The sequence below is a fragment of the Mchenga conophoros genome, linkage group LG7 (assembly GCF_057382185.1).
Source record: "Mchenga conophoros isolate Kocher_MC1m ecotype Shallow Benthic linkage group LG7, M_conophoros_male_GT1.1, whole genome shotgun sequence".
Taxonomy (NCBI): Eukaryota; Metazoa; Chordata; class Actinopteri; order Cichliformes; family Cichlidae; genus Mchenga; species Mchenga conophoros.
Genome location: NC_140532.1, coordinates 20,763,877 through 20,786,898, shown reverse-complemented (window position 1 = coordinate 20,786,898; position 23,022 = coordinate 20,763,877). Strand labels below are relative to the sequence as shown.

At 38.0% G+C, this 23,022-nt stretch overlaps 1 protein-coding gene across 5 annotated transcripts; it reads left to right on the top strand.

Annotated features, from left to right (window-relative positions):
* Positions 1–4,646: 4,646 nt before the first annotated feature.
* Positions 4,647–12,746, top strand: LOC146570054 (uncharacterized). Of its 5 annotated transcripts, none has more exons than XM_085282834.1 (6): positions 4,647–4,907; positions 5,724–5,991; positions 9,571–10,593; positions 10,836–10,991; positions 11,311–11,403; positions 11,836–12,746. In XM_085282834.1, exons 3-6 carry the CDS (start codon positions 9,577–9,579, stop codon positions 12,157–12,159), a joined length of 1,590 nt encoding a protein of 529 aa, XP_085138960.1. In that variant the 5' UTR covers positions 4,647–4,907; positions 5,724–5,991; positions 9,571–9,576; the 3' UTR covers positions 12,160–12,746. The 5 variants fall into 5 exon arrangements, with proteins under 5 accessions (XP_085138960.1, XP_085138959.1, XP_085138958.1 ...); XM_085282833.1 differs by having other exon boundaries at positions 4,647–4,943; XM_085282832.1 differs by lacking the exons at positions 4,647–4,907; positions 5,724–5,991 and adding exons at positions 7,558–8,454; positions 8,574–9,044.
* Positions 12,747–23,022: the final 10,276 nt, after the last annotated feature.

The window sequence follows — 23,022 nt, the reverse complement described above, 5'->3', positions numbered from 1 at the left end:
GGGACTTTTTTCAAAGACTGCTCCCTCACACCTTTGTCTCAGATGCCCTTAGTCACAAAAGTTAATCTGTCGATTTGTTTTCACAGACTAAATGGCTGCTGGATAGCCTGACATCAGTTTGTGAAATGCTCGTGAAATTTTATGTATTGATTTCTGTTCATGGGCACAAATTGTACTGCTCCACTTTGAAAGAGTCACACACATCTGCCTTGGCAGGCGTAAGGTAGTCATAGGACCTTCACCTAATGTTGGGCTGAGGCGGCATAATATTTTTGTCTGTTGTCCTCCATCTCAGATGAGGCACAGAATCTTGCCTTTTCATCACTGAGAGACATGACAGACTACAAATTGCTCTCTGGTAAATCATGAGAAAATAATGTAAATAGAGACCAGTGACCAAAGTAAGTGTGTATACACACTGGCAATGTCTGTGTTCTTTTGTAGCAGGTGAAGCACTCTGTCAGAGTTTTGTTCACTGTCACAGAAGCGATGAAAAAAAAAATTTATATATATATATATGTGTATATACACATATACACATATACATATATATATATATATACACATATATATATATATATATATATATATATATATATATATATATATATATATATATGTATGTATGTGTATATGTGTATATACACATATACACATACATATATATATATATATATATATATATATATATATATATATATATATATATATATATATATATATATATATACACATACATGAATGATGAATTGAAAGTCACTTATTTTTACAAATATATCATGTCATGTCAAATTTGACTTCATGAATGCCTTGAATGAAAAATTAAGGAATCTGTCGTGATTACTTGTAATTCTGAGGACTTAAAGACATTCTGTTTGGCCTCTTTGCCACATTTGTCACTGTGCAAATCCATTAATAGTTGCTGATGTAAACTTTAGTCTTACTAGTGGAACAACCAAAAGAACAATGACCATTGTAAAATCTCAGAAAAAAGCATGGTTATAAAGACTTAGGAAACATGGTAAATACACAAGCAGATTAATGACTGGAAGATTGATAGTTCATACCATATCATATAGGTGCAAGAAGCGCTTTTTTTTTTCGTCCTTTCCTTTCTTTCTTTCTTTCCTTCTTTTTTTTGTTTCAAATTTTTTGTAGTACCTGGATGACTCTGAAGGAAGAATGCATTCAGTTTCCTGGTTAAATAAAGGTTTAGAGAATGACTGGAGTGCAAAGAAGAAGAAAAAAAACTTAAGCTGTGTCTTCAAAGAGAAAACTGATTCAGCTTCCTTGATGTGAAAAGGCAAACTGTTCATAGCAGAGAAGCTCCCCCACCCGCTGTTTTTTTTAATCCCAAGAATCCCAGTATCTCCTGTGTGCTGGAAATGCAAAAAGGTACAGGATATATAAAAAGAGCAAAGGGCCAGAAAGGTAAGGTGGGGTCATGTTGCTTCCCAGAGTTGCTAAAAACTTTGAAATTCTGAGTGACTGATTGAAAAGTAATATAATACAGATTTGAAATTCCAAGTAAAGAACTTGAAATACGATTTCTGACATGGAGATCTCCATTTATCTTAAACGAGCGAACATCCAAAATGCAGACAATTTTCACTACGAAACGCTTAGACTCAGCACTTAAGTGTTTTTGCAGAGTGCGTTAGGCTGAATGAAGCTGGAAGAAGACATTCTGGGAACATATCAAAATGAAAACAAACAAACAACAACATCGAAAAACTACCTAAAATGGAACAGGAAGGGATTATGAAGACAAATGATCTGTCTTCAGGTTTAATGTCTGTGAATACCTGTTACATTATGCTGATGTGCTAGCTTTTGATGCAACTCTTAGTCTGTCTGTGTCTTAATTGTTTGCAAACACTTCCATGGCTTTATTCTATTGCTTTGTTAATGAACTTAATCTTTAAAAAAAAACAGCTAAACTAACAAAATAAAAGCAGCCAGCAGAGATTAAGCTTAGATGTATATTATATTAACTTGTATAATTTACTTACGATATAAAGCTTTCTGTAGATTCAGAGAAAAGTTTCTCTTTGTGTAAATGTTTGTTTTACACCTCAGCCTGTTCTATATAGGTCTACTTATTCTCAGATTGACAGGTGGCGGAAACTATATCGGGAGCACTTGGGTGTCAGGTGTGACTTTGTAAATGGGTTACATACCTCACAGACCAGGTAAGAGGGCTCATCAGCAGAATTTTTTGCAGTGTTTTTTTTTTTTTTTGTACATGTGATTTAGTGAAAAGTTGTGAATCTTGACTACATCGCAGTAAGTTCTCCTTCCTTTCATACACAAATGTGGCAAAGTAACGGTTTAAAAATGTGAAAGAATGGGAGGAAAAAGCTAAAGGATTTACCAGAAGGACTACGACAGGGATGCTCAACTCATTTTACATCTGGGTCAACACTCAGTCCGCTTTAACCTTAAGCGTGGCCTAACCAGTGAAACTACCCTTTCTGTCAATGTAAAGGAGTTCAACTACAATCCCTAAGATATCTTAACAGTAAAAAAGAAGTGCAATTTCTTCAAAACGTCTCAGTTTTCCTACATGATAAAGAAACGCTGCTGTAGTAAATCAAAGAAAGACGTCGGGCTTAAACTGCAAGAAATAATAGAAGATATAATAACAATAATAATAATAATAATAATAATAATAATAATAATAATAATAATAATAATAATAATAATAATAATGTAAAATCTGAGAAACTAATGAGAAATCAGAATTTTGGTGGTATTTACTGGTAGAAAAAGTTGTAAACTGTGTGAAAATACAGTCCAAAATTCATGCCCTACTTCACATTTTCCAAAGCTGTCCAGTGGGCTACAAGTAAGTCTGTGCCAGGCCAATTCTGGCCCTTGGCCTTATGTTGACATCCCTGTACTAGAGCTTATGTTGTAGTACCACGATGACCTTTAAAGAAATGAATGACATACAAGATGACCTGGCAGGCATGAAATCTTTGTGTCATGGTGATACTGTAATGTACTTACCTTCGTATTCTGCTTTTCTTATCTTACTGACTAATAAAAGCACTTCTAAATACGGAAACCCACACAGGCAGAGGAGAGAACACGGGGAGTTCTTAAAGAAAAGCCGCCAGCCAGGGTTTGAACCAGAAACCTTCTTGCTGTGAGGTGACAGTGTTAATCACTCTATCACTTTGCTAAGATAGTTGGAAAATGTAACTGCTTGCTATTTTCCTGTAGACTTGCTGTTTTTTTTCCCCAGAAAGAAGCTAATGCACAAAGGTGTATGTATATACGTATTTTTTCATCCTATCAGTATTTAACATGAAAAACTACAACTACTTTCCACCTAGACATTAATAGTTCAAGGTCTTGATATGGCCAAAAGCAAATATTCGCAATGGAATTTGTAACTTGTGGAGTCGTTAATTGTAGTCCTGATTAGAAACTCTACACTGAAGCTGAACCAAGGACAAACACCAGAAAATACAACCGAATATTCTCTCTCTTAAAATCGGGGACCTTTTGAATAAAACAACATCATCATCCTAGCTTGCTCTACCAGTAAATATGCGAGCTGTAAACTGTAACATTTGCAGACTCTTGTGAGCAAACCCCTCCTCCTTCTCATCACCGCCAACATTGCAGCACGGCTTTAACGATAATGAAATGCTAATGCTATAAATATAAAACAATAATGAGATGTACTGTGGTGTGTGCCCACCTTAACCAAACTCCATGCCTTTCCCTTTAGAAGCCGTCATATTTACTTGCATGTGTGAGAAAAATCTCGTTTATTCCCATGCTGTTTCGCAACCACACGAGTAAAGATCTATAGGCACTTAAAGCATGACACAGATGACGGCTAACAGATTATGAGGGAGCCAGCTGCAATGCTGGGACGCCACAGAATATACAGTGAAATATATGTTTATACTATTTTCTTATATATATTTACTAGGGGTGCAACGATATTCGTATCGATATTGAACCGTTCGATACAGTGCTTTCGGTTCGGTACGCATATGTATCGAACAATACAAAATTTGTAATTTATTTTATCAACTTTCCTTCTGACGATGCTGTCTGTGTTGACCGCTCAGTGAATCTGCGTTCGACTACTCCGCCTAGGGTCAACAGTGCAGCCTAGGCGGAGTAGTCGAACGCAGATTCACTGAGCGCTCAACACAGACAGCATCGTCAGAAGGAAGAGCGCAGGGCAAGCTAGCGAGACAGAAGTTAAGCTCTCCTTACAACATGGACCTCCCCCACTCTCATTCAGATCTGGCGTTTGGAATTATTTTGGTTTTCATGTGACGTATGACCCTGAAGGTAAGCGAGTCATGGACTAAAGTAAAACAGTATGTTGGATGTGCCACGCAATGCTCAATTACATGGGTGGGAACTAGTGTGTTAGCGCAGTTAGCTCGTTAACGTGTTGGCCGTCTAGCCCCATGCACGGGGCGATCGGCTTTAGCTCGTTAACGGAGATTTGCCGTGTTGTGGCGTTAAGGTCATATTCGTTGTGTTCCCACTAGTGCTTTGAAAGCACTAGTGGGAACACAACGAATATGACTGCACATTTACGCCGACATCATCCTACACTCTAAAAAGTGTATTTCAGCAGTAGTTGAAGTTATGTAAAGTTCAGAGTCAGTTTCATTAAGATTTCTGCTTTAGTGGAGCCAGTCTAAATTTGTGGAGTATATCAACTTGTTATTACGTGTTGTTCCCTCAGTACACATGTAACCTGCTATTCTCATTAGAGTCAACCTGCATCAATTAGGTTTCTCCTGACGCAGTGCATCTGATGTCATGACGTCTCCGCCTTCTCCAGAATTTTCTACTTGCGGTTGAGAACAACAATTTGAGAGGCACTTGGCTGCAGGCAGGACCTCGTGAACAATTTGGTCAATAAGGTAACGAAGATATTACTTTTTCCATAGTCCTTGAAGGTAAGTCAAATGTAGAACACATATTTTAATATATTAGATATAAAAATATTCCAACTGTATTGTTAAGTTTGTTAAGTGTTTAGTAAACTGACCTGACCAAACCGCTATCATTCAGCCCTGCTAACATTAGCGAAATGTCAGACCTGTTGGTAGTTTGTGCTTGGACATGTAGGTTAAGTTAGTAGTTTTCCGGCGGTACTCTCTTGTTTTAATATCGTAACGCTAGCTTAAAGTTGTGTATTCATGCAGTGTGTCGGTGTTGGCTTACTGTTAGTTATTCATTAGCATTAGCACATTATAGCGGCAAGCTGGGCCGCGGTTCTCTTCAGACTACGTTACTTCGGGCGCGCGCATTTATACACGAGTGGTTGTTCGCAGTATGCCTGTCGGCGCGAATAGTTCACGCGGTCACGGCCACGGGTGATGTAGGAGGTAAAGTTTAGCTGTGGTGGCTCCAGGAAGCATGCATTTACTGCCGCTTGCATTGCTTTCAATGTACATAACGTTAAGAAGGCGAGGAGAAAGGTTGCGTGCAGCGCTCGTACACGCACGGATCAGCCGTGTGAGAGAGAGATGGTGTGCGGCAGAAAATCAAAATTAGAAATCATAGAAGAAAGTATTACGCTATTGAACACAGAAAATACAGCCATCAGATTTCTTGTAGACCTAGCACACTTCTGGTCTGTGTCTGAATACATATATAAGTACATAGATGCAGATGAACACTGTAAACATGATGAAAGATCGACAGACTAACTCGAACATATCTTTAATCTTTAGGACTTTGGGTAGCGCTTCCTTTCCTTCCTGTCAACCTCTCCAGAGGGGTGTCTGCTGATGGCAGAAAGATTACATCACCTCTGGTTGGAACCCTGGACAGTGCCACAACCTTTGGCTTGGTGTCCAATGTGATGCCCCATCGCCACCTTCTGACCTAACTTCTTCTCAGCTCTGTGATTACTTCAAGAGGGGCATTCCTGTGTGGAGGCGTGCCAGGCAGCTCGTTTTACCTGTGAACTTGCGTACTTTCAGTTTATCAACAACAAAGGTATGCAAGTTCAAAATAGTAATGTCTCATTTAAACTTAATTCAGTTTTACACTGAACAGGAATCGGCTTTATATATAAAACAATTGCAAAAAAAAAAATGTACCTATGGGCATTTGGGTTTTGTTTTTAAACTTTTGTTTTGAACTTATCCCTTTAAAATCTAATTAGAGAGGGCTGGCTACATTTGATGAATACATTTTGTGTTTAAATGATTCGCTTTGTGTTGGGCAATGTGGCAAAAAGCTGAGATGAGATCTAGTCTCATATCACCATATTGATATATTGTAATATTGCCCAACTCTCCCTCTGTGTTTTCTCAAATTATTTATATACACCCAGTAAAGCGTGTCTCTTTGTTCCTCCAGTGCTATGCTTCATGTGGAGATGCAAGGACTGTGGGACAACATTAACAAAAAGATCTGAATTGCTCAAACACTACAAACTGATTCATAGGCATTACGGACGAGGCCACTCATATCCATGCACTTATTTAAATTGTGCATGTAGGTTCAAGACTTGGAACGCCCTACTGAGCCATCTATCAAGAAATCACCCTGCCCAACAAGCAGTCTCCAAAGCTGCGTCCACATTCACTTGCCATATTTGTGGCCATAATCAACTCTCCACAGAAAGAGAATATTTTCAACATATCTATCAGCATCTTAAAAATAAGGAGACTGTAACATGTGTGTTCCAAAACTGTGAATATAAAACCAATGTCTATGAGAACTTCAAAAGTCATAAATACAGAAAACACTCTGGTACAGTGAACACATTTAAGCCTGGAATAAGTTCTGTTGATGAATCTTTTGCCAGTGTTGCCAGTGATATTTCAGATGTGGAAATTATAGAGAGTGATGTAAATTTAAATTCTGCTTTTGACAATGGGTATTCTGAAAACTTAGAGAAGGATATTGAGCTTAAAATTGCTTCAGTGCTCCTTAAGTTGGAACACATCTTTCTTGTGTCTAATGCAGCTGTAGATGAGCTTTTGCAGGAGTTAAACTATTTGATTGGTTCTGTTTCTGTGGCGATTACCCAAAAGACTATTAGCCAAGTATTACAAGACAACGGATGCCAATTTGACCAGTCAGTTGTTGAAAAGCTAGCCAGTGTACTCTGTGAGACAAACCCTGTAAAAAAAGCAATTGGAGATAAAGGTCCACTTTCCAGTCCTTGGAGACGAAAAGCATACTATAAGAGCCACTTTAAAGTAGTGGAACCAGTGGAATATATACTTGACCGAAAAAATAACAAGTCATTCCAATATATTTCAATTTTAAAGTCTTTGCAGCATATTCTTGACTGCCAGACAATCTTGGATCAGGCTGTTAATTTGAATACTGTAGATAATCAGCCTCAAAAAACTTATGTGCACTACAAAACTATCTTCGATGGTGACTTCTTCCATGAAAATGGACTGTTGTCCAAGCAGGAAAGCATTTCATTGATATTATACATTGATGAATTCGAAATATGTAATCCCCTTGGTACATCACAGAGGAAGCATAAAATTTGTGGATTGTACTGAGTTTTGGGTAATTTGCCACCAGGCTGTAATTCTGCTTTAACCTCAATCTATTTGGCTGCTTTAATCAAAAGTAATGATCTGAAGTGCTATGGGTATGAGAAAGTGTTAAAACCTGTAATTAATGATCTTGTAATTTTGGAACAGAGTGGGATATTTCTGTCAAAGTTGGGCAGAACAGTAAAAGGCACTGTTCAGTGTGTTGTTGCCGACAACCTTGGTGCACACAGTATTGCTGGATTCTTTGAAAATTTCTCAGGGACATACGTATGTAGATTTTGCACTGCAGAAACATCAGAGTTCCAGACTATTGAAGTCAGAAGTGAAGTCTTTACTTTAAGAACAAAAGACATTCATGCAGATCATTTACGAATTATCGAGGAAAACAAATGGCCCAGTTATTATGGTGTGAAATCAAAGTGTATTTTGTCAAAGCACCTCTCACATTTTGATGTTACCACTGGGTTTCCACCTGATGTTGTACATGATCTTTTTGAGGGAATTGTTCCTTTTGAACTTGCGCTTTGCCTCAATTTGTTAATCAAAAAAAAGTATTTCACATTATGTACATTGAATGAAGCAATATCATCTTTCAACTTTAAGTGGGCTGACAAAACAAATCGACCTCATCCTGTGGCTCTCAGTTTTGCATCCAAAAAAAGTGTAGGAGGGAATGCACACGAGAACTGGAGTCTTATCAGATTTTTGCCTTTGTTCGTTGGGCAGAGTGTACCCTGTGAGGAGCCTGCTTGGCACATCTTAACAGACTTGAAGGACATTGTTGATCTTGTTGTCAGTCCTGTTCATACTGAGGACTCCATTGCATATCTTGGTTTTAAGATCTCCGAGCACAGAATCAAGTTTCAAGAGGTTTTCCCAGATGTTAATCTTAAACCAAAGCACCACTACTTGGAACATTATCCATACTTGATCCGTAAGTTTGGGCCACTGGTTGCACTATGGACTATGCGATTCGAAGCAAAGCATAGTTTTTTTAAAAGAGTTGCAAGGAACATCAGATGCTTCAAAAATGTACTTCTTTCCCTTTCACAGAGACATCAGTATCAGATTGCATATCATTTGCATGCAATTAGCTTTGCCAAACCCCCACTGGAAGTAACAGATGTTTCCACTGTTCACATTGATGTTCTTAACAAGGACATCTCAAATGCACTGAGACAGAAGTCTCCAGATATGGACAATGTGTGCTTGGCTAAAAGTGTAGCATATAATGGAATAATCTACAAGTGTGGGATGATCTTGATCCACGGCTCACTGGGAGGACTGCCAGAGTTTGGTGAAATCATCCAAATGGTGATACTGCAGGACAAACTAATCTTCATTCTGAAAAAGCTTAGCGGATGGTATATGGAACACTACAGAGCTTATGATCTCAAAACATCACCAAGCAAAGAAGTGGAACTTGTTGAGCCACAAGAACTGCATGATACCTACCCACTGGCAGACTACAATATTAGAGGGATGCGTCTTGTCACCTTGAAAAGATATGTCCATGTTTAAATGGTGAGGCCTCAAAATATGATAAAGTATTTTCTTAAGTGGGAAAACAAAACCCAGACCCATACAATACTAATGTGTTCTCAGAACATATTTATTTTATACTGCAAGCCAAAGTGGTGTGATGATGTCATTGGCAATTCATCAGTTATGTCATTTTTTTTAATGCAGGTCGCTGGATTCCAGTCAGTGAATGCTAATCCTATGCTCTCCCCCCTTCTGCTTCTCTTCTCTTTTTCTTCTTTCCTCTCCTTATTGTCTCCTATATTCTCCTCACCTCCTCTCCTTCTCTCTTCTCTTCAATGTCTCCCATATTCTCGCCATCTCTCTTCTCCTCCCTTCTCCTCTTCGGTTTGCCTTCTCTCCTCGCTGCCTCAGCTGATCTCCACCTCTCCTCTTCATTTTCTCCTCCCCTTTCCTCCTCTCTTTGCCTTCTCTCTTTTCCTCTAGTTTGACATTAAATTCTCCTAATTGGAAATGTCAGTGGTTTACATGTTGATCCTCACTAACTGTGCTTGTGCTTTGTTCTCAGACCACCATGGCTGGTTCAACACCTGCAAGACTGAAGGTGATTTTAGGAGAGAACAACATTGAAAAGCTGACTCTTCCAAATGGCATCCCAGAGTCACTTGAAGACCTTCTCAGCACGATAAAGACTACCTTTGGGTTAAAAGGTAACTTCAGACTGCAATACATGGACCAAGACTTTGGCAACGACTTCTTTAATCTGAATTCTACCACCGAACTTCGGAATTTGGGGACAATCAAAGTGATCCACCAGCAAACAAATCCACCTTTGATCAGTGCCGATCAGTCCACTTCATCTCTGTCTCTTTCATTTGAGTCTGATGACGGTATTTCGGTGGCATCAAATGACACAATTATCCTCTCATCCCCTGAATCTATGTCATCTCGAATACAACAGTGGCCAGAAGACTTTGCAATTCCCCAATTTTCATATGACACAGAGCTACAGCTAGAGAGGGGGAATACTGAGTACCGTGTGAGCCAAAAAATGTTGACTTTAAGCGCCCGAATGCTGTCTGATATCCTGAAAAGAGTTGCAGAAGAAATTTACCGTTACAAGGCCTATCCAGAGGATGCACATTTCTGCGCAGCTGCAGAGGCCCTTATCAAAAAGCACCCATGTTTGAAAGAACCTGGATCATTCAATGGCTGCTACGGTTGGAAACAACGACTGAAGTACAAAATGGCAAACTACAGGACCCAGCTCAAATTACAGGGGTGTCCAGAGCTGTGTGTAAACTCACTGAAATCTAAAGCTACTACAGATGCTTTCCCTGCTAAAAAAGTGAAGAAGCCAAAACGTTCTGAAGCTAACTTTTATCCATCCTTTCCTACTGGTGAGACTCTGGACAGCATGGAAAAAGTGAGACTAGAACTTCTGACAGAGATTGGGATAAGGGACAATGAAAGGGTCATCGCAGACAAAATGGCTAACACGTTTGCCTACAGACGACATGAGGTGGTAAACCAAGAACCAAGCATTCAGGAACTGAAGGACAGATGGCCTGCACTCTTCACACAGAAAGAGGTAAGAATGGAACTGAAGTGATCGAAGTCTGCATGCTTCGGGATTTATTGCAGTTAACTTTCATGAATCGGTCATAACTTGATTTGGTTGAGATTTTATAACACTGAACTTAATGAAAGAATTTACATTTTGAATTCCCATATATGTTATACTTTTTGGGATATAGACATTTTGGCATACAATCAGTTTCAGCATTTTGTTCCATAATACAATATCTACTGTCATTTGTGTTTTGTTTTTAGATAAATACAGAGTTCCAGAGGCTCATGGCTGTTCCTCTTGAGTGGAAGTTCATGGCCCAGTTAGACATGCACTCAAGTCAGCTGATCAAAGTCATACGTGCCAAAGGAGGAGCAACACGCCAAAAGATTGCGAACATCTTGGACACATTGGACCAGGTAAATCTGTACCATCAAACAAGATGCTTCGTAACTAAGAGGGCTGTCAAAATATATCTGAATCCAAAAAAATATATATATATATTTAACTGAATCTTTCATAAAGACAATATGGGCAGGCCAATGCTAATCATGGCTTTCATATGCATGAATGTTTTTAGCGACTCCACTGAACTCATCCCCTTTTCTTTCTGTAATGAATCTCTGGGCTTGTGAATTACTGTTTTTAAATAAAGTACATGTAAGTTAAGCAATAAGAGTAAGGATGTCTGTCTTATGAAATTTAGAGTTTAAAATTACTCAACATTTGTTGTTCTAGACTGTGGACATTAATCATCGGAGGGAATGTGTGCTGAAAGCCCTCACCATCTTCCTTGGAGAAGATGCAGATGGCCTGATCAAGGAATACCTTGTAAGTTTCAACAGTTTGTCAGCACATCTTGTCAAAGGGACACAAAAAAGTTAACTGTTAGAACAAACATAACACGTGAACCCTAGTTGGATTGCTGACATGTATTTATTATCATGACCATATTGGACATTATGTAATTCCCAGCAACAACACATTACATATCGGATTGACTTTGTTTTAAGTAAGACGGGCTTACTTGATTATTTAAGTTCAAAGGAATAGTTTGACATGTTGGGAAATCTTATCTTTCTTGCTTACAATTTGATTAGAGTCAGATTGATACACCTCTCTCTGCTGTTTCTGGTGTGTGATGACACCCAGCCAAGAAATAGCCCAGCACATAACACATATTGGTACATCACCCAAACACTTAATCACAGTAAGAAGTGAGGCTAATGATGATTTGTGTTTGTGTCTTGTACCCCTCTGTAGGACTGTGGAGCAGATGATGTTCAGAGGGACCTGGAGGAGGTCACCATGGCAGTGTATGTGATTCGGAAGGAGGGGGAGGGACTGCAGGAGCCACCTGAAGACATTGGCATTGTCATTGAGGGTGTGGAAGTGTTGCATGAACTAACTTCAGTTGCCTCAGCTTGTGCCCTGCTTCTAGGTTTGATCTATGCACTCAACCTAGCTTATCCAAAACCCTTTCGCTTCACTTTTGAAGTGCTCCAAAAAATCTTCATGCAGCTTGATCAGCACAAGATGTCCCCCAAAGTCCAAAATCTGTATATCAAACTTCAAAGCTCCCAGTAATGGCACAGAACAATGACCAACAAATGGCCCTGTGCCATAATGCGAAGGAACAACTGTGTTTGGACATATAGCATGTAAAATATGTAGTCTCTTTTGGATGTTGGGCCTTTTTTATGCTCCAAGAGACCTCAAACCCCAATTTAATGTGCTTTTATGGTATTTTTATTTATTTTTTAATTTTTTTTCAGACATATTTGCCTTCGTTTCAAGGGAAAGGTTGCATTTCAGGTTTGATGTGCTCAGTTATACAACAGACTGTTGTGACATTCTAAAACTCTAGAGGAGTGTTTATATTTTTTCATCCCCATTGGTCAGCTACACTGTTCAGATATTTATTTATTGGCTATAGCTGAAGAGAAGTTTCTGTATACTCTTGGGGCACTTTTTCATAGTTGACACTGTATGTGTTAAGATTGATATTTGTGTAATACTGTGTTGCACTTTACACTTTGTTGACAACTTTGTGGTCCTACTAAGCATTACTTGCATTTTGTGCATATGTGTTTCAAAAAGGACAAATGTGTAATGTATTTGACCAAAAGCTGTGTTGGTTGCCATAAAGGTAATACTTTATTACATTTATACAATAAAGCATTTAAAAAAAAAAACATTGGATTTTGAATTTTTGAAAAATATTTTCAGGCAACTTAAAATTTTGATTTAAGCTTTATTATACAAACTAAAATTTCATTTTAGAGTCACTACAAAAAGTAATTTACACTAAACCACATTATTAGGTTAGCAAAGAGCAATATTTTACTTTTGGGTTATGCAAATTATTGGGTTGGAAAAACTGAAAACTTTAAGTTGAAATGTCTTAATTTTAAGTTGGATTAATGCAAAATGTTTATTTGACAGCAATTAATTTATTAAGTACATGTAACTTAAATCAGTTGTGTTAATTTAATGTATTAACTTAATTTCAAAGAACTTAATTAAATTTGGTGTTACCAATTGAAATAATTCAATTAAGTTGGTTCAACTATTTTCTTTTTTCAGTGTAGTGCAAAGACAAGTGGAAGCAGAAAAAAAACAAGCAAGCATGCTACTAACTTTACCCGAGTCATTTAGACAGCTGTTTAATATGCTGCTGAGAATATAGCCCAGAAGAAGCGGATAGTATAGCTTTTATTTTGGAAAGAGACATTTCTCTGTAATAAACTCTCTTTTCCAAAGATGAGTGATTCCTCAATCAGATACAGGGCTCGCAATATCGCTAGCCCAACGTCCCGGGGCTAGCGATTTTTTCAGTCGGGCTACCAAAATCTATCTCTGCCCTGCCCGTCAGGCTATTGTAGGAAGGAAAAATATATGTCAATGCTTTTGCATTCTTTCGGAAATGTAGCTGGGTTATTATGTCATTGGCATCGGTGAGCCACTGTCAATATGTGACATATTGAAATCGCGTTTGAATTTGCGCTTGTTTTTTTGCTTTCACTTTGCAATCGCGCGAACTGTGTATAGAGAGCGACAGCACTGATCTGTGAGTGATGATAATTTGTGCACCAATTCCTCTGACATCGTCTTATTAATCGTTAGCTTACTATGCAAACATGACAAGTGAAATCTCCCGCAGCAAGCTTAAACATGTGAGAGGTTGATCGCGCAGAGAATCGCTGAGCTTATGTGAGTGCGTGTGTAAAAGCAGCAGGATATATATTTCACTACGATGACCTGGATGACTGAGAACCTTCACAGACAGATATATATTTTAGTTCTGCTGAGCCAAATAAGACAGGTCAGGGTGAAGAAGTGACAGCCAAAGAAAAGCTTACCACAAAACGGAAAAGTTATGACAAATCAGACTATAAGTCAAAAAGAAAGTGCAGCTTTATGGTTTCATGGACAAAATAATTTCTGTGGCTGCAATATGACGAGCTAAATAACCAGGGCTGCACATAAGTGGTCCGCAGGTGCGCATTCGCTGTCAAAATAAAAAACATGCACAAGGGTTAGGGTTAAATTTAAAAACTGTACTTTTGAGTTAAAATATATATTTATAATTTTAATAAATGACAAATTAAAAAGGCATGAACAATTTTTTGTATCGAAAAAATATCGAACCGTGACACCAAAGTATCGAACCGAACCGTGAATTTTGTGTATCGTTGCACCCCTAATATTTACCTTAGATTCATAAAGCATGGTTTGTTGATGAGCCTTTGTTTGTTGATCTAATCAGTCTGTTCATTTGTGAAGGTTCCATAATATCGGAGGTTATATGAATGAACATTTAAGGCAACACAGTAAACACGGGGCAAGGAAAAAAAAGATTAGAGTACATTCACAGTTTATCTGTTTGTTCTAAAACTGTGAAAGCTTCCAAAAAAAGATGTAGGCTGGGGCCAGTGATGTGGCCTTGACTCCCAGTTCCCTAAAAATACCAGCACTTTGAGATGTGTTGCTTTTTGTGCTTTTCTTTTTATAAAACATGTCCCTGTATTTTCACACACCAAGCAAACTAACTTTTTTTTTATTCTAATAGGCTGTTGAATAACTGCACATGACCTAGTGAGTGGTGATGACAGTAGAGTATAATTTAGCTGTTTAAATGAGGACTTTGATTTTGAACCTGTGCTCTTTCAAGTTGCTGAATCTAATTCCGAGGCTATTTTTGAAATAGTGGGATTCTTAAAGGCAAATGTGCTTGCTATCAGTGGTTTTGATCCGAGCAGTATAACTCAAAGGAAAGCAAGAAATTGAATTGCTTTTGATGCAATTTCTCTGACTGACCTAAACACTCTGAAGCTTTCTGTGGTAATCAGTGTCCAAATCACTACTCAGATATTTGGAAATATTGTTTCTTTTTCCATGAAATTATAAAAGGTAAGCCAGGAATAATCATCATTCATTATACATGTCATGATCCTGGGCCTGCTGACCCAGCGTTTTGTGTTTAGTTTATGTAGCCTTCAGGTTTCCTAAGTTCATCGTTTTCATGCCTAGGTGTTTCTAGTTATTTTCCCCTCGTGTTTCCACCATGTTAAGTCTCCCCTGCTTTTCTTGTATGTCATGTCTGTGGCTTATGTTGTCAAGTTCAGGTTGTCATGTCTATGTCTCACTCTGTTTCCTGTTTTATTGTGAAGAGGTCTGGCGTTTCTGTGTTCATCGTGTTCAGTTTTACTCTCCCACTGTGACGTCATTATGTTCATGTGTGCCAGCTGTTTCCCCAGGTGTTGCCACTTCCCTCATTATCTTCCTGTGTCCATTTAGTCTGTGTGTTCTCAGTCATTCTTGGTCAGGTCGTCCGTTGTATTCACCCGTTGTACTGCTCCGTTGTTCCTATGTCTCCGCTCCAGGTATCCCTGTCAGTTCGTTATGTTTAGAGTTTTGTATGTTTCGTTTTAGTTCACCCAGTTTAGGTCATTGTTTAGTTTTCATCGATTCCCTATTATTTTGTACCCTCGTTTCTTGCCTTAATAAACGGCTTGTTTTGTTATTCACATCTCATTTCGGTCTGCGCTTGAGTCCTTCCCTGCAACATACGGTCTGCCCTAGCCAGACCGTGACAATACATCAACTTTATTTTTATTCATTATTGTTCTGTTACTTCACAAGTGATCACAGCTTTCATGTAGTGTTACTGGGACAATAACACTTGACAGACTTACAAGTTCCAACTATTCTACAAATATCTGTAAAGGGTAAGCGCCTGGATCCAGTATGTGGTGTTAAACCATTTGTGATGATTTCCAAAAGTTTGAGTGCTAAATATCACAAATCTACAAGTTTGGTGAATGTTCTCAAAACTTTAAGACCTTTATAATTTGGGCTACTAACAGTGCTTGAAGTCACATAAGTGGCCTTATTGAATTTTTTTCCTAACATGTTTTATTAATTTATTTATTTATTTTCCACTTGGTGTGTGTCTCAAAGGTCACTAAGAGGTGGCCGAGAGGTTTCCTCATCCCTCTGAATCAAAATCAGTGGCAAATTAATGAGGCACTCATACCGTTTCTCTCTCAGTACTTTCAGCGGTACAGAGGTGTTGAGAAGAGTATTGCATTTCACATGTACAATACATCAAAAGGCTTCAGTCACTTCTTGATGCCTATTTTTTTTTTTTTTTTTATATATTTTTTTTATTTTATTTTGTCTTTTCTTCTTTTTTTTCTCCTTTTTTTCTTTTCTTTTTCTTTTTTCTTTCTCAGCAGGCGATCCAGGCGATCGACATATGCACCCTTTTTTCCCTTTTCCTTTCTCTCTTTTTTCTGCACATTCTGCCGGTCCCCGTTTTTTTATATTTAACAGATCTGAAGAGATGTTTGGAGTCACCATTGTATAAAATCCACAAGTTCTCTTCTATTTCAGACTTGCGGCTCTCTTAAGTCATCAGTAGTGTTTTTCCTTAGTAAGATGTAAGAATGGGTGTATTCTTCCACCTCAAGCTTCATTTCCTTGAACGAGGCAGTGACATGTAATAAAAGCCAAAGAAAGAAAACTTTAAAAAGTAAAAAAATATCATTGTGGAATCATTTTAAATACTTAAATTGACATAAAAATATACTGAAGAAGCATAATAGTAGATAGTTATAAGATATGAGTTGTTACATCCGTTCAGCTACCTTTGGGAAACACCTCTACAGTTGGATGTGCTATCTGTCTACTGCCTTATACATTATATCTTGGTCAATGCTGCAGTTGGAAAGAGCTTATTCCTGGTGGTGGGTGAGAGGTAGCCTGTCAGTGGACTAGGAGATATAAACAACTACACATTGATGGCCAACTTTCAGGATACCTAACCTGCATTTCTTTGAACTGTGAGAGGAACCTATAGGAAGCAGAGACTCTCTAAAGTCCACTGATCCACAAAGATCCAAATCTGCCAGTAGAATTTAGATGGAAGCAAAATATATTTTCCTTAAAAATATAATGAAGTAAAAACACCATTTCATGCTAGCTAAAAAAAAAAAAAAAAAAAAAAAAAAAAAGCAAAGCAGAGGTATGCTACAGACTTAATTACTTTACACTCTCAGATGTTCTTTAAAGAAGTGCAGCTAGTGTGCATGCAGCGCACGGCACTGACTACATGCATAAAGATCACCGAGGCCCTCTAATCGCCTGTAGTTAAGTGTAACCCACCATGTGTTTGAGCACGTGCAGCGGCGTCTCATCAGAGCCACAGTGTGAAGATGACTCACCGCATATGCGCTCACTCACTGCCAGATCTCCTGTGAGGCCTAGCCTGCAGGTACACACAGAAAGACAAAAATACTGACTGCAATGCTACTGCCTGGAGACAAAAGCCAGTCCAAATACTCCACTAAGTGCACAGCAAAATAATTAGGAAATAATGCAATGATGCTGAAAATAAAGCGCACGGGAACTTTTGGGAATAACTTGCAATTACCGGCTCTCCTGTGTTTACACGACACATTCACTGCTTTTATAATGACTCTGTACTGTACACAACCCTAGTCTGCGCAAGAACCACATGGGGAGGACGATTTTAAGGAACAATTAATTTGTTTATGCTAGTATTATATTACCGGTTTCAGCTTCATGGCAAGTATATTCACAATGGTTCATGATTATCTTGTATATATTAGCATTATTTATTTTTTGCTATTTGCTGTTATTTATTTTCATTTATTATTTTAAATCTAAATATAGCAAGAAGGTCCTGAGTTCAATTCCACCATCTGTGTGCAGTGTTTGCGTGGGTTCTCTCTGGGTACTCTGGCTTCCTCCCACATTCCAAAGACATGCAGTTAGTGGGGATAGGTTAACTGGTAACTCTACCCCACGACCCTGACAAGGAAGTGGAAGAGAAGGATTGATGGATGGATATAAAGCGTAAAGTGTCAAAGTGAATTCATATTTCATTTGATATACAGAGATGTGTTTTTGATGTTAAGAGAGAGGATTATATACACATTTCCATTTAATGTGTTTTTTTTTTTTTATGTTTGAATGCTTATATATACACTTTTCGAAAAACTGTTATAATGATGTGTTGAATTGACTGTGGGAAAACCAAGTCCAGGACTAAGTTCTGATTGGTTAGTCAAGTCACATGGGGAGTTCGAACAAGGAAGATGAGTTATTGAAGTATGCAAAGACTAAAGGTACTGCTAAGAATTTTATTTGTTTATTTGTTGTTTTATTTGTTTACATGCACTGCCATGTAACAAACTCTCATGTTAAATATTGCAGTATAACACGGTATCAGTAAACTGAGACATCAGCACTGAATTCTGACATCCTGTTACTGTTACTGAATGCAAGGAGATTGTGTTTGTGCATTTTTAATCTGTCCATCTTTGAACTTAGCCAACTAAGGATTATTGGAAACTTTTCTTCAATGAGTTGTCATCAACTCAGGTAATGGTACCGTCATTTCACCTGTCTTCCATTCAGCTTCATGTGCTCTAAAGAGTAAACACATGCAGCAGGTTGGAGGAGAACAGCGAGCAGCTTTACACACATACAATTGCAACATGCTCAAATTTCAAATCAACCTACCCTCACAGTTTGTCTAGATAATACATAATTATCTTAATAATAATAATAATAATAATAATAATAATAATTATTATTATTATTATTATTATTATTATTATTATTCAAAAAATGAATGAGACAATTAGCCAAATACGGCCCTGATCATTAATTCTTCTAAAGATCATCTGTTGGCACAATCCTAACCGAAATACTTTTTAATCTTTTGTCATCTAAAAGGGAAACAACTATGGCACTAAACAGTTATTTCACACTTTACAGTCTTAGCTGTGCCTCTTCTAATTGCACAGCTTAATGTGTTACATCTATTCTTAGACAACAGAGCAATCAAAGCTTGTTTAAATGTTCAGCTGTACTACACTAAGACGGACTAAGATGAAGTGTAGGATTACCTCAGAACCTTACTCAAATTAAGTGATCAATAGCATGACCCTTTCTCTCACAGATGTTTATAAAGGCAGGCATGGCTGGGTGCTTGATTTTATACTCATGTATAAAGCGCCATGAGAGAAGGAATACAGATATTAGATATACCTTTAGTTCTGTAAGAAGTGAGACAAACCTGAATTTGTCAATCAGTGCATGTTCATGACTTCCTATGTTGCATCATAATTGTTAAGGGAGGATGGTTGCTGTATTCAGACCCTGTTCTTTTTACCCTATTTCGCCCCCAAGAGGTCCCATTGATTCTTTTTTTGAAATGCAGTAGAGAATCGCAATCATTCTTGAAAGAGAAATAGCCTACAACATGTCAAATGGTTGAAACAAAGTCTGCCTTTCACAGCTATGCTTAGCTCACCAGGGAACCTAAACCAGCATACTAAAGGCTGCCTCTATTAAAACCAAAACCCAAAGAGAAAATGTAGAGTGTCTACATACACAGGCATAGAAATGCTCCACTACCTTGGACAACCACTGGTGGCTGTTTAGGGTTGATAAGAAATTTGCCCTCAGGTCAGTACATTTCTTAAAAGCACAACTGAGAATGTAGCAGTAATGAACCTATGAGTAAGATATTTTTTATAGCATTATTTGCCTTTCGGATCCCAGTGTCCTCTAGAATGAACCATGTATATTAATGGAAATAAATATTAATGGAAATAAATCCCTGACGTATAAACATGTATACACCCATTCATCTCAGAAGGCTGATTAAAAGACCTCTTTTTTTGTATAAACAGCTTTGACACACAGCCATGTTCACTAATGCAACATCAAGCATGGACATTTTTAATATTGCTAATTCTGTTATCGCTGTGGGGTGTCCGATTACCTCCCAGCCCACTGTGCCACGCTGATGGGTATACTATTAACAACACAGATTGAAAGCGATCCAGTGACACAGGAGTAATCTGATGATAGATAAATAAATAAATAAATAAATAAGGCAACCTAGTAAGGGGTGTTTATATATGATCCCAGTAAATCTCAAAATCATTGTGGTTGACTTTCTCTCCTTCTCTACACTCCCCTCCACCCGTGATAGATTAACTAAGCAGTAATGATGTGTCTCTTGTGGAAAGGACAGTGCAAATCGTTGTAGGTTCTAAGCCAGCCAGTGGAGACAGGGCTGGCTGGGCAGAGTGATAGATTAGGGATTTTTAAATACTCCTCCTGGTGAGTTCTGCCACAGCCAAAAGAGCAGCTGGGGTTTTTCTCACTGTGTAAGGGGGGCGGAGAAGGGCCACAGATGGCCATGGGCCCTGCAGGTCAGCGCTATTCAAAGATGCATCCTGGAGTGAATGAGTGCGTAAATTAATCTGGCCCTGCGGATGCACTGGAATTTACTGCTCTGTGTCCTGCAGTAATAAAACCCGCACTTTAAATCTATATTATATATGACACATAAACTATTAAGGAATATTTTAACATTATTTCTCCTATTGATTTGAAGATACATATTATTTTAAAGTCTGTACAGACAATGCAATGATGTAAAGACTTCCAGTCTAAGATGACTAAATCATTACTTAACGAACTGGCACAAAGTTGCTTCATTTTGGGCTGTATGCCAGGGAGCCACATTTCATCACCCTGCTTGCAAACTGATCCATATGATCTCCAATTTTAAGGCAATTATAATTGATTTAGCCTATTTGAAGTTCTGTTAATTATTTTTTGCATTAACTATGACAGGAGCCTCACTTTGTTACTGTATATATTTTATTTTAGGTACTTTCTTGCTGTATGTGTAAATACCTTTCAACATCTTTGTTGCACTGCAGAAATGAGGCCACCATTTCAAATCTCTAAATATTTTTTTACCAGTGATGGCGAGTGTAGGGATAACAGCTTGATAATAAACCCTGTTCTGATGTCATTGAGCATGCTTGAGGTCACTGAAGTCCAGTTTTAATTACTTTAGAAGTAGCTAACAAATTGTAAAATTGGCTTGAGTACTTATAATGAGAATGAGACTACACTAAAACACACACATTTGCCTTAGACAGATAAAGTATATGTGTAAACATGAACCCAAGCAGGCTACTGGGTCACGCTAATCTGGATTTAAGCCAAAGCACCTTTCTGAACAGGCTGAAGAGGTGTGAATCCGATATGGATTACTGAGGTTTGCCACGCTACAAAAGGCGGGGCTCAGTTCCAGGTAGAGTTTAGCTCTGTCAACAACAGTTTTCTTTAAACTTCAGCTGGACCTCAACCAAACAAAAGCATCTTATTGTCTTCTTTTGTTAATTGCTTCCTGGAGAAGTTTTGCTATTGCTTTCAATATGAAATCATTTGTAGTTTTACATTTTCAAAGGAAATTCCAAAACATATATTGTCACAGAACATTTACTTGTTTTTCAAATACCTGAATGCACTGTCAAAACTGTAGGTGTGGATTTAAAACTCACAGCACTGTCACGACCCCTCCGGCGTTCTGATATATCAGTTCCTGTGGGTGTAGGCACAGAGCGATTTACAGTGGCAGAGATATAATCAAATGCATCAAGAAACAACACATCTGGAAGTGTTCAGTGAGAGAAGAGACAGTTCGAGAGAAGGAAGAAACGAGATAGAGGTGCACAGTCTCATACCTCAGGCTGAGTGTCATCTCAGCTGGGTGGATTTGTGTCGTAGATTTGATGTTTTTCACTCGTACCCTTGTAAAAGAGGCTCAGTATAGTCTTGGTATGTTGTATTTTGCAATTTAAACACACTTCTTTAAGTCATCTATGTATTACATGGGAAATTTTATTAAGATTAATAATAGTAATCTTACTAAAATGATGACAGTGTATGTATATACTTATGTATATTAAGTCTTTATGTTCCTGCATTTCCTCCTTCAGCGAGTGGGCCAATCTGATCAATGTGAGCAGTTCTTTTGATTCATCACTCTGCAAATACAATCTTAAGTTCTCAATTTGCATTTATTTAACGTGTCACATTTAACATGTTAGGCCCATATGTAACTTAACAGTCACCAAATTTGTATCCGTGATGTAATTTTGTTTGACTCACCACTAAATACAGTATGAATAATTGGAAAATGCACCACAGGCCTGGCAAAAACTGCCAGCAGGGTGGGCTTTTTGTTAGTAATAACAGTAATATTCCAGAGGTTCCACCTGAACTGAGTTTGACTGCAAAAGTCTAATTGTTTCAATTGTTTAAATTCATCACTGAGTGCTTGGGTAAAATCTAGTAAACACATAGAGGTTGCACACAGTTCAGAATATTAATCCATTCCTTCGCCTGCAGACTGCAGAAAGCTTCTGATTTTTTATGGATACAGTGAAGGTTATGATGACATGTTTTGGTCCAGTGATGACATTGATTTATTTATTGCAAAGGCTGTTGCATGTTTGTGTTAACATATATGCAACATATAATGTAAAAACAGGAAAATTATCCTTTTTTGATATAGTAATTGCATAAAATCCTTGTGCAACAGTTGTTTAAAATATGGCGAAAGTTTCATCATAAGAATAGGAATGAGCAATGTGATAACCCGTATCATGATCTCCATCAAACTCACTTCCGATCATGCGTTTTATTTGGGCATGGAAGGGTAATACAGCATAAGAGCAATAACTACAATATTTTGCATGTCAGTTAAATGTGATGAAAAGAATATGGGGAACAATGGAGAAGCACGATTTGAGTCTAGGAGCAGGAAGTCTAGGAACAGGCATATCTCTGCCTCTTGTTGAAACCAAACTTTACACGATGGGAATTATTGATTAAATGTTCTCTTAAAAGGCCAGTTAGATGGAGAAGGTCACATCAAGGTTTTCACTACAGGGGGATGGAGATGCATTTGACCCGTCAGCTGAGGATAGGCTCAGAGTAGGTACTGTGGTAGGAAATGGCACAGCGATCTTCTTAAATGGAATCTATCCAAGCTGAAACTCGCTGGGCTCAGCCCCTACAGACTAAGCTAAGTGTCAATAGATC

Excerpts from the sequence above, each read along its gene's own strand:
- LOC146570054 (XM_085282832.1), top strand. Across the intron at positions 10,992-11,310 it reads TCTTGGACACATTGGACCAG|ACTGTGGACATTAATCATCG; the intron begins GTAAATCTGTAC and ends TTGTTGTTCTAG. Across the intron at positions 11,404-11,835 it reads GCCTGATCAAGGAATACCTT|GACTGTGGAGCAGATGATGT; the intron begins GTAAGTTTCAAC and ends ACCCCTCTGTAG.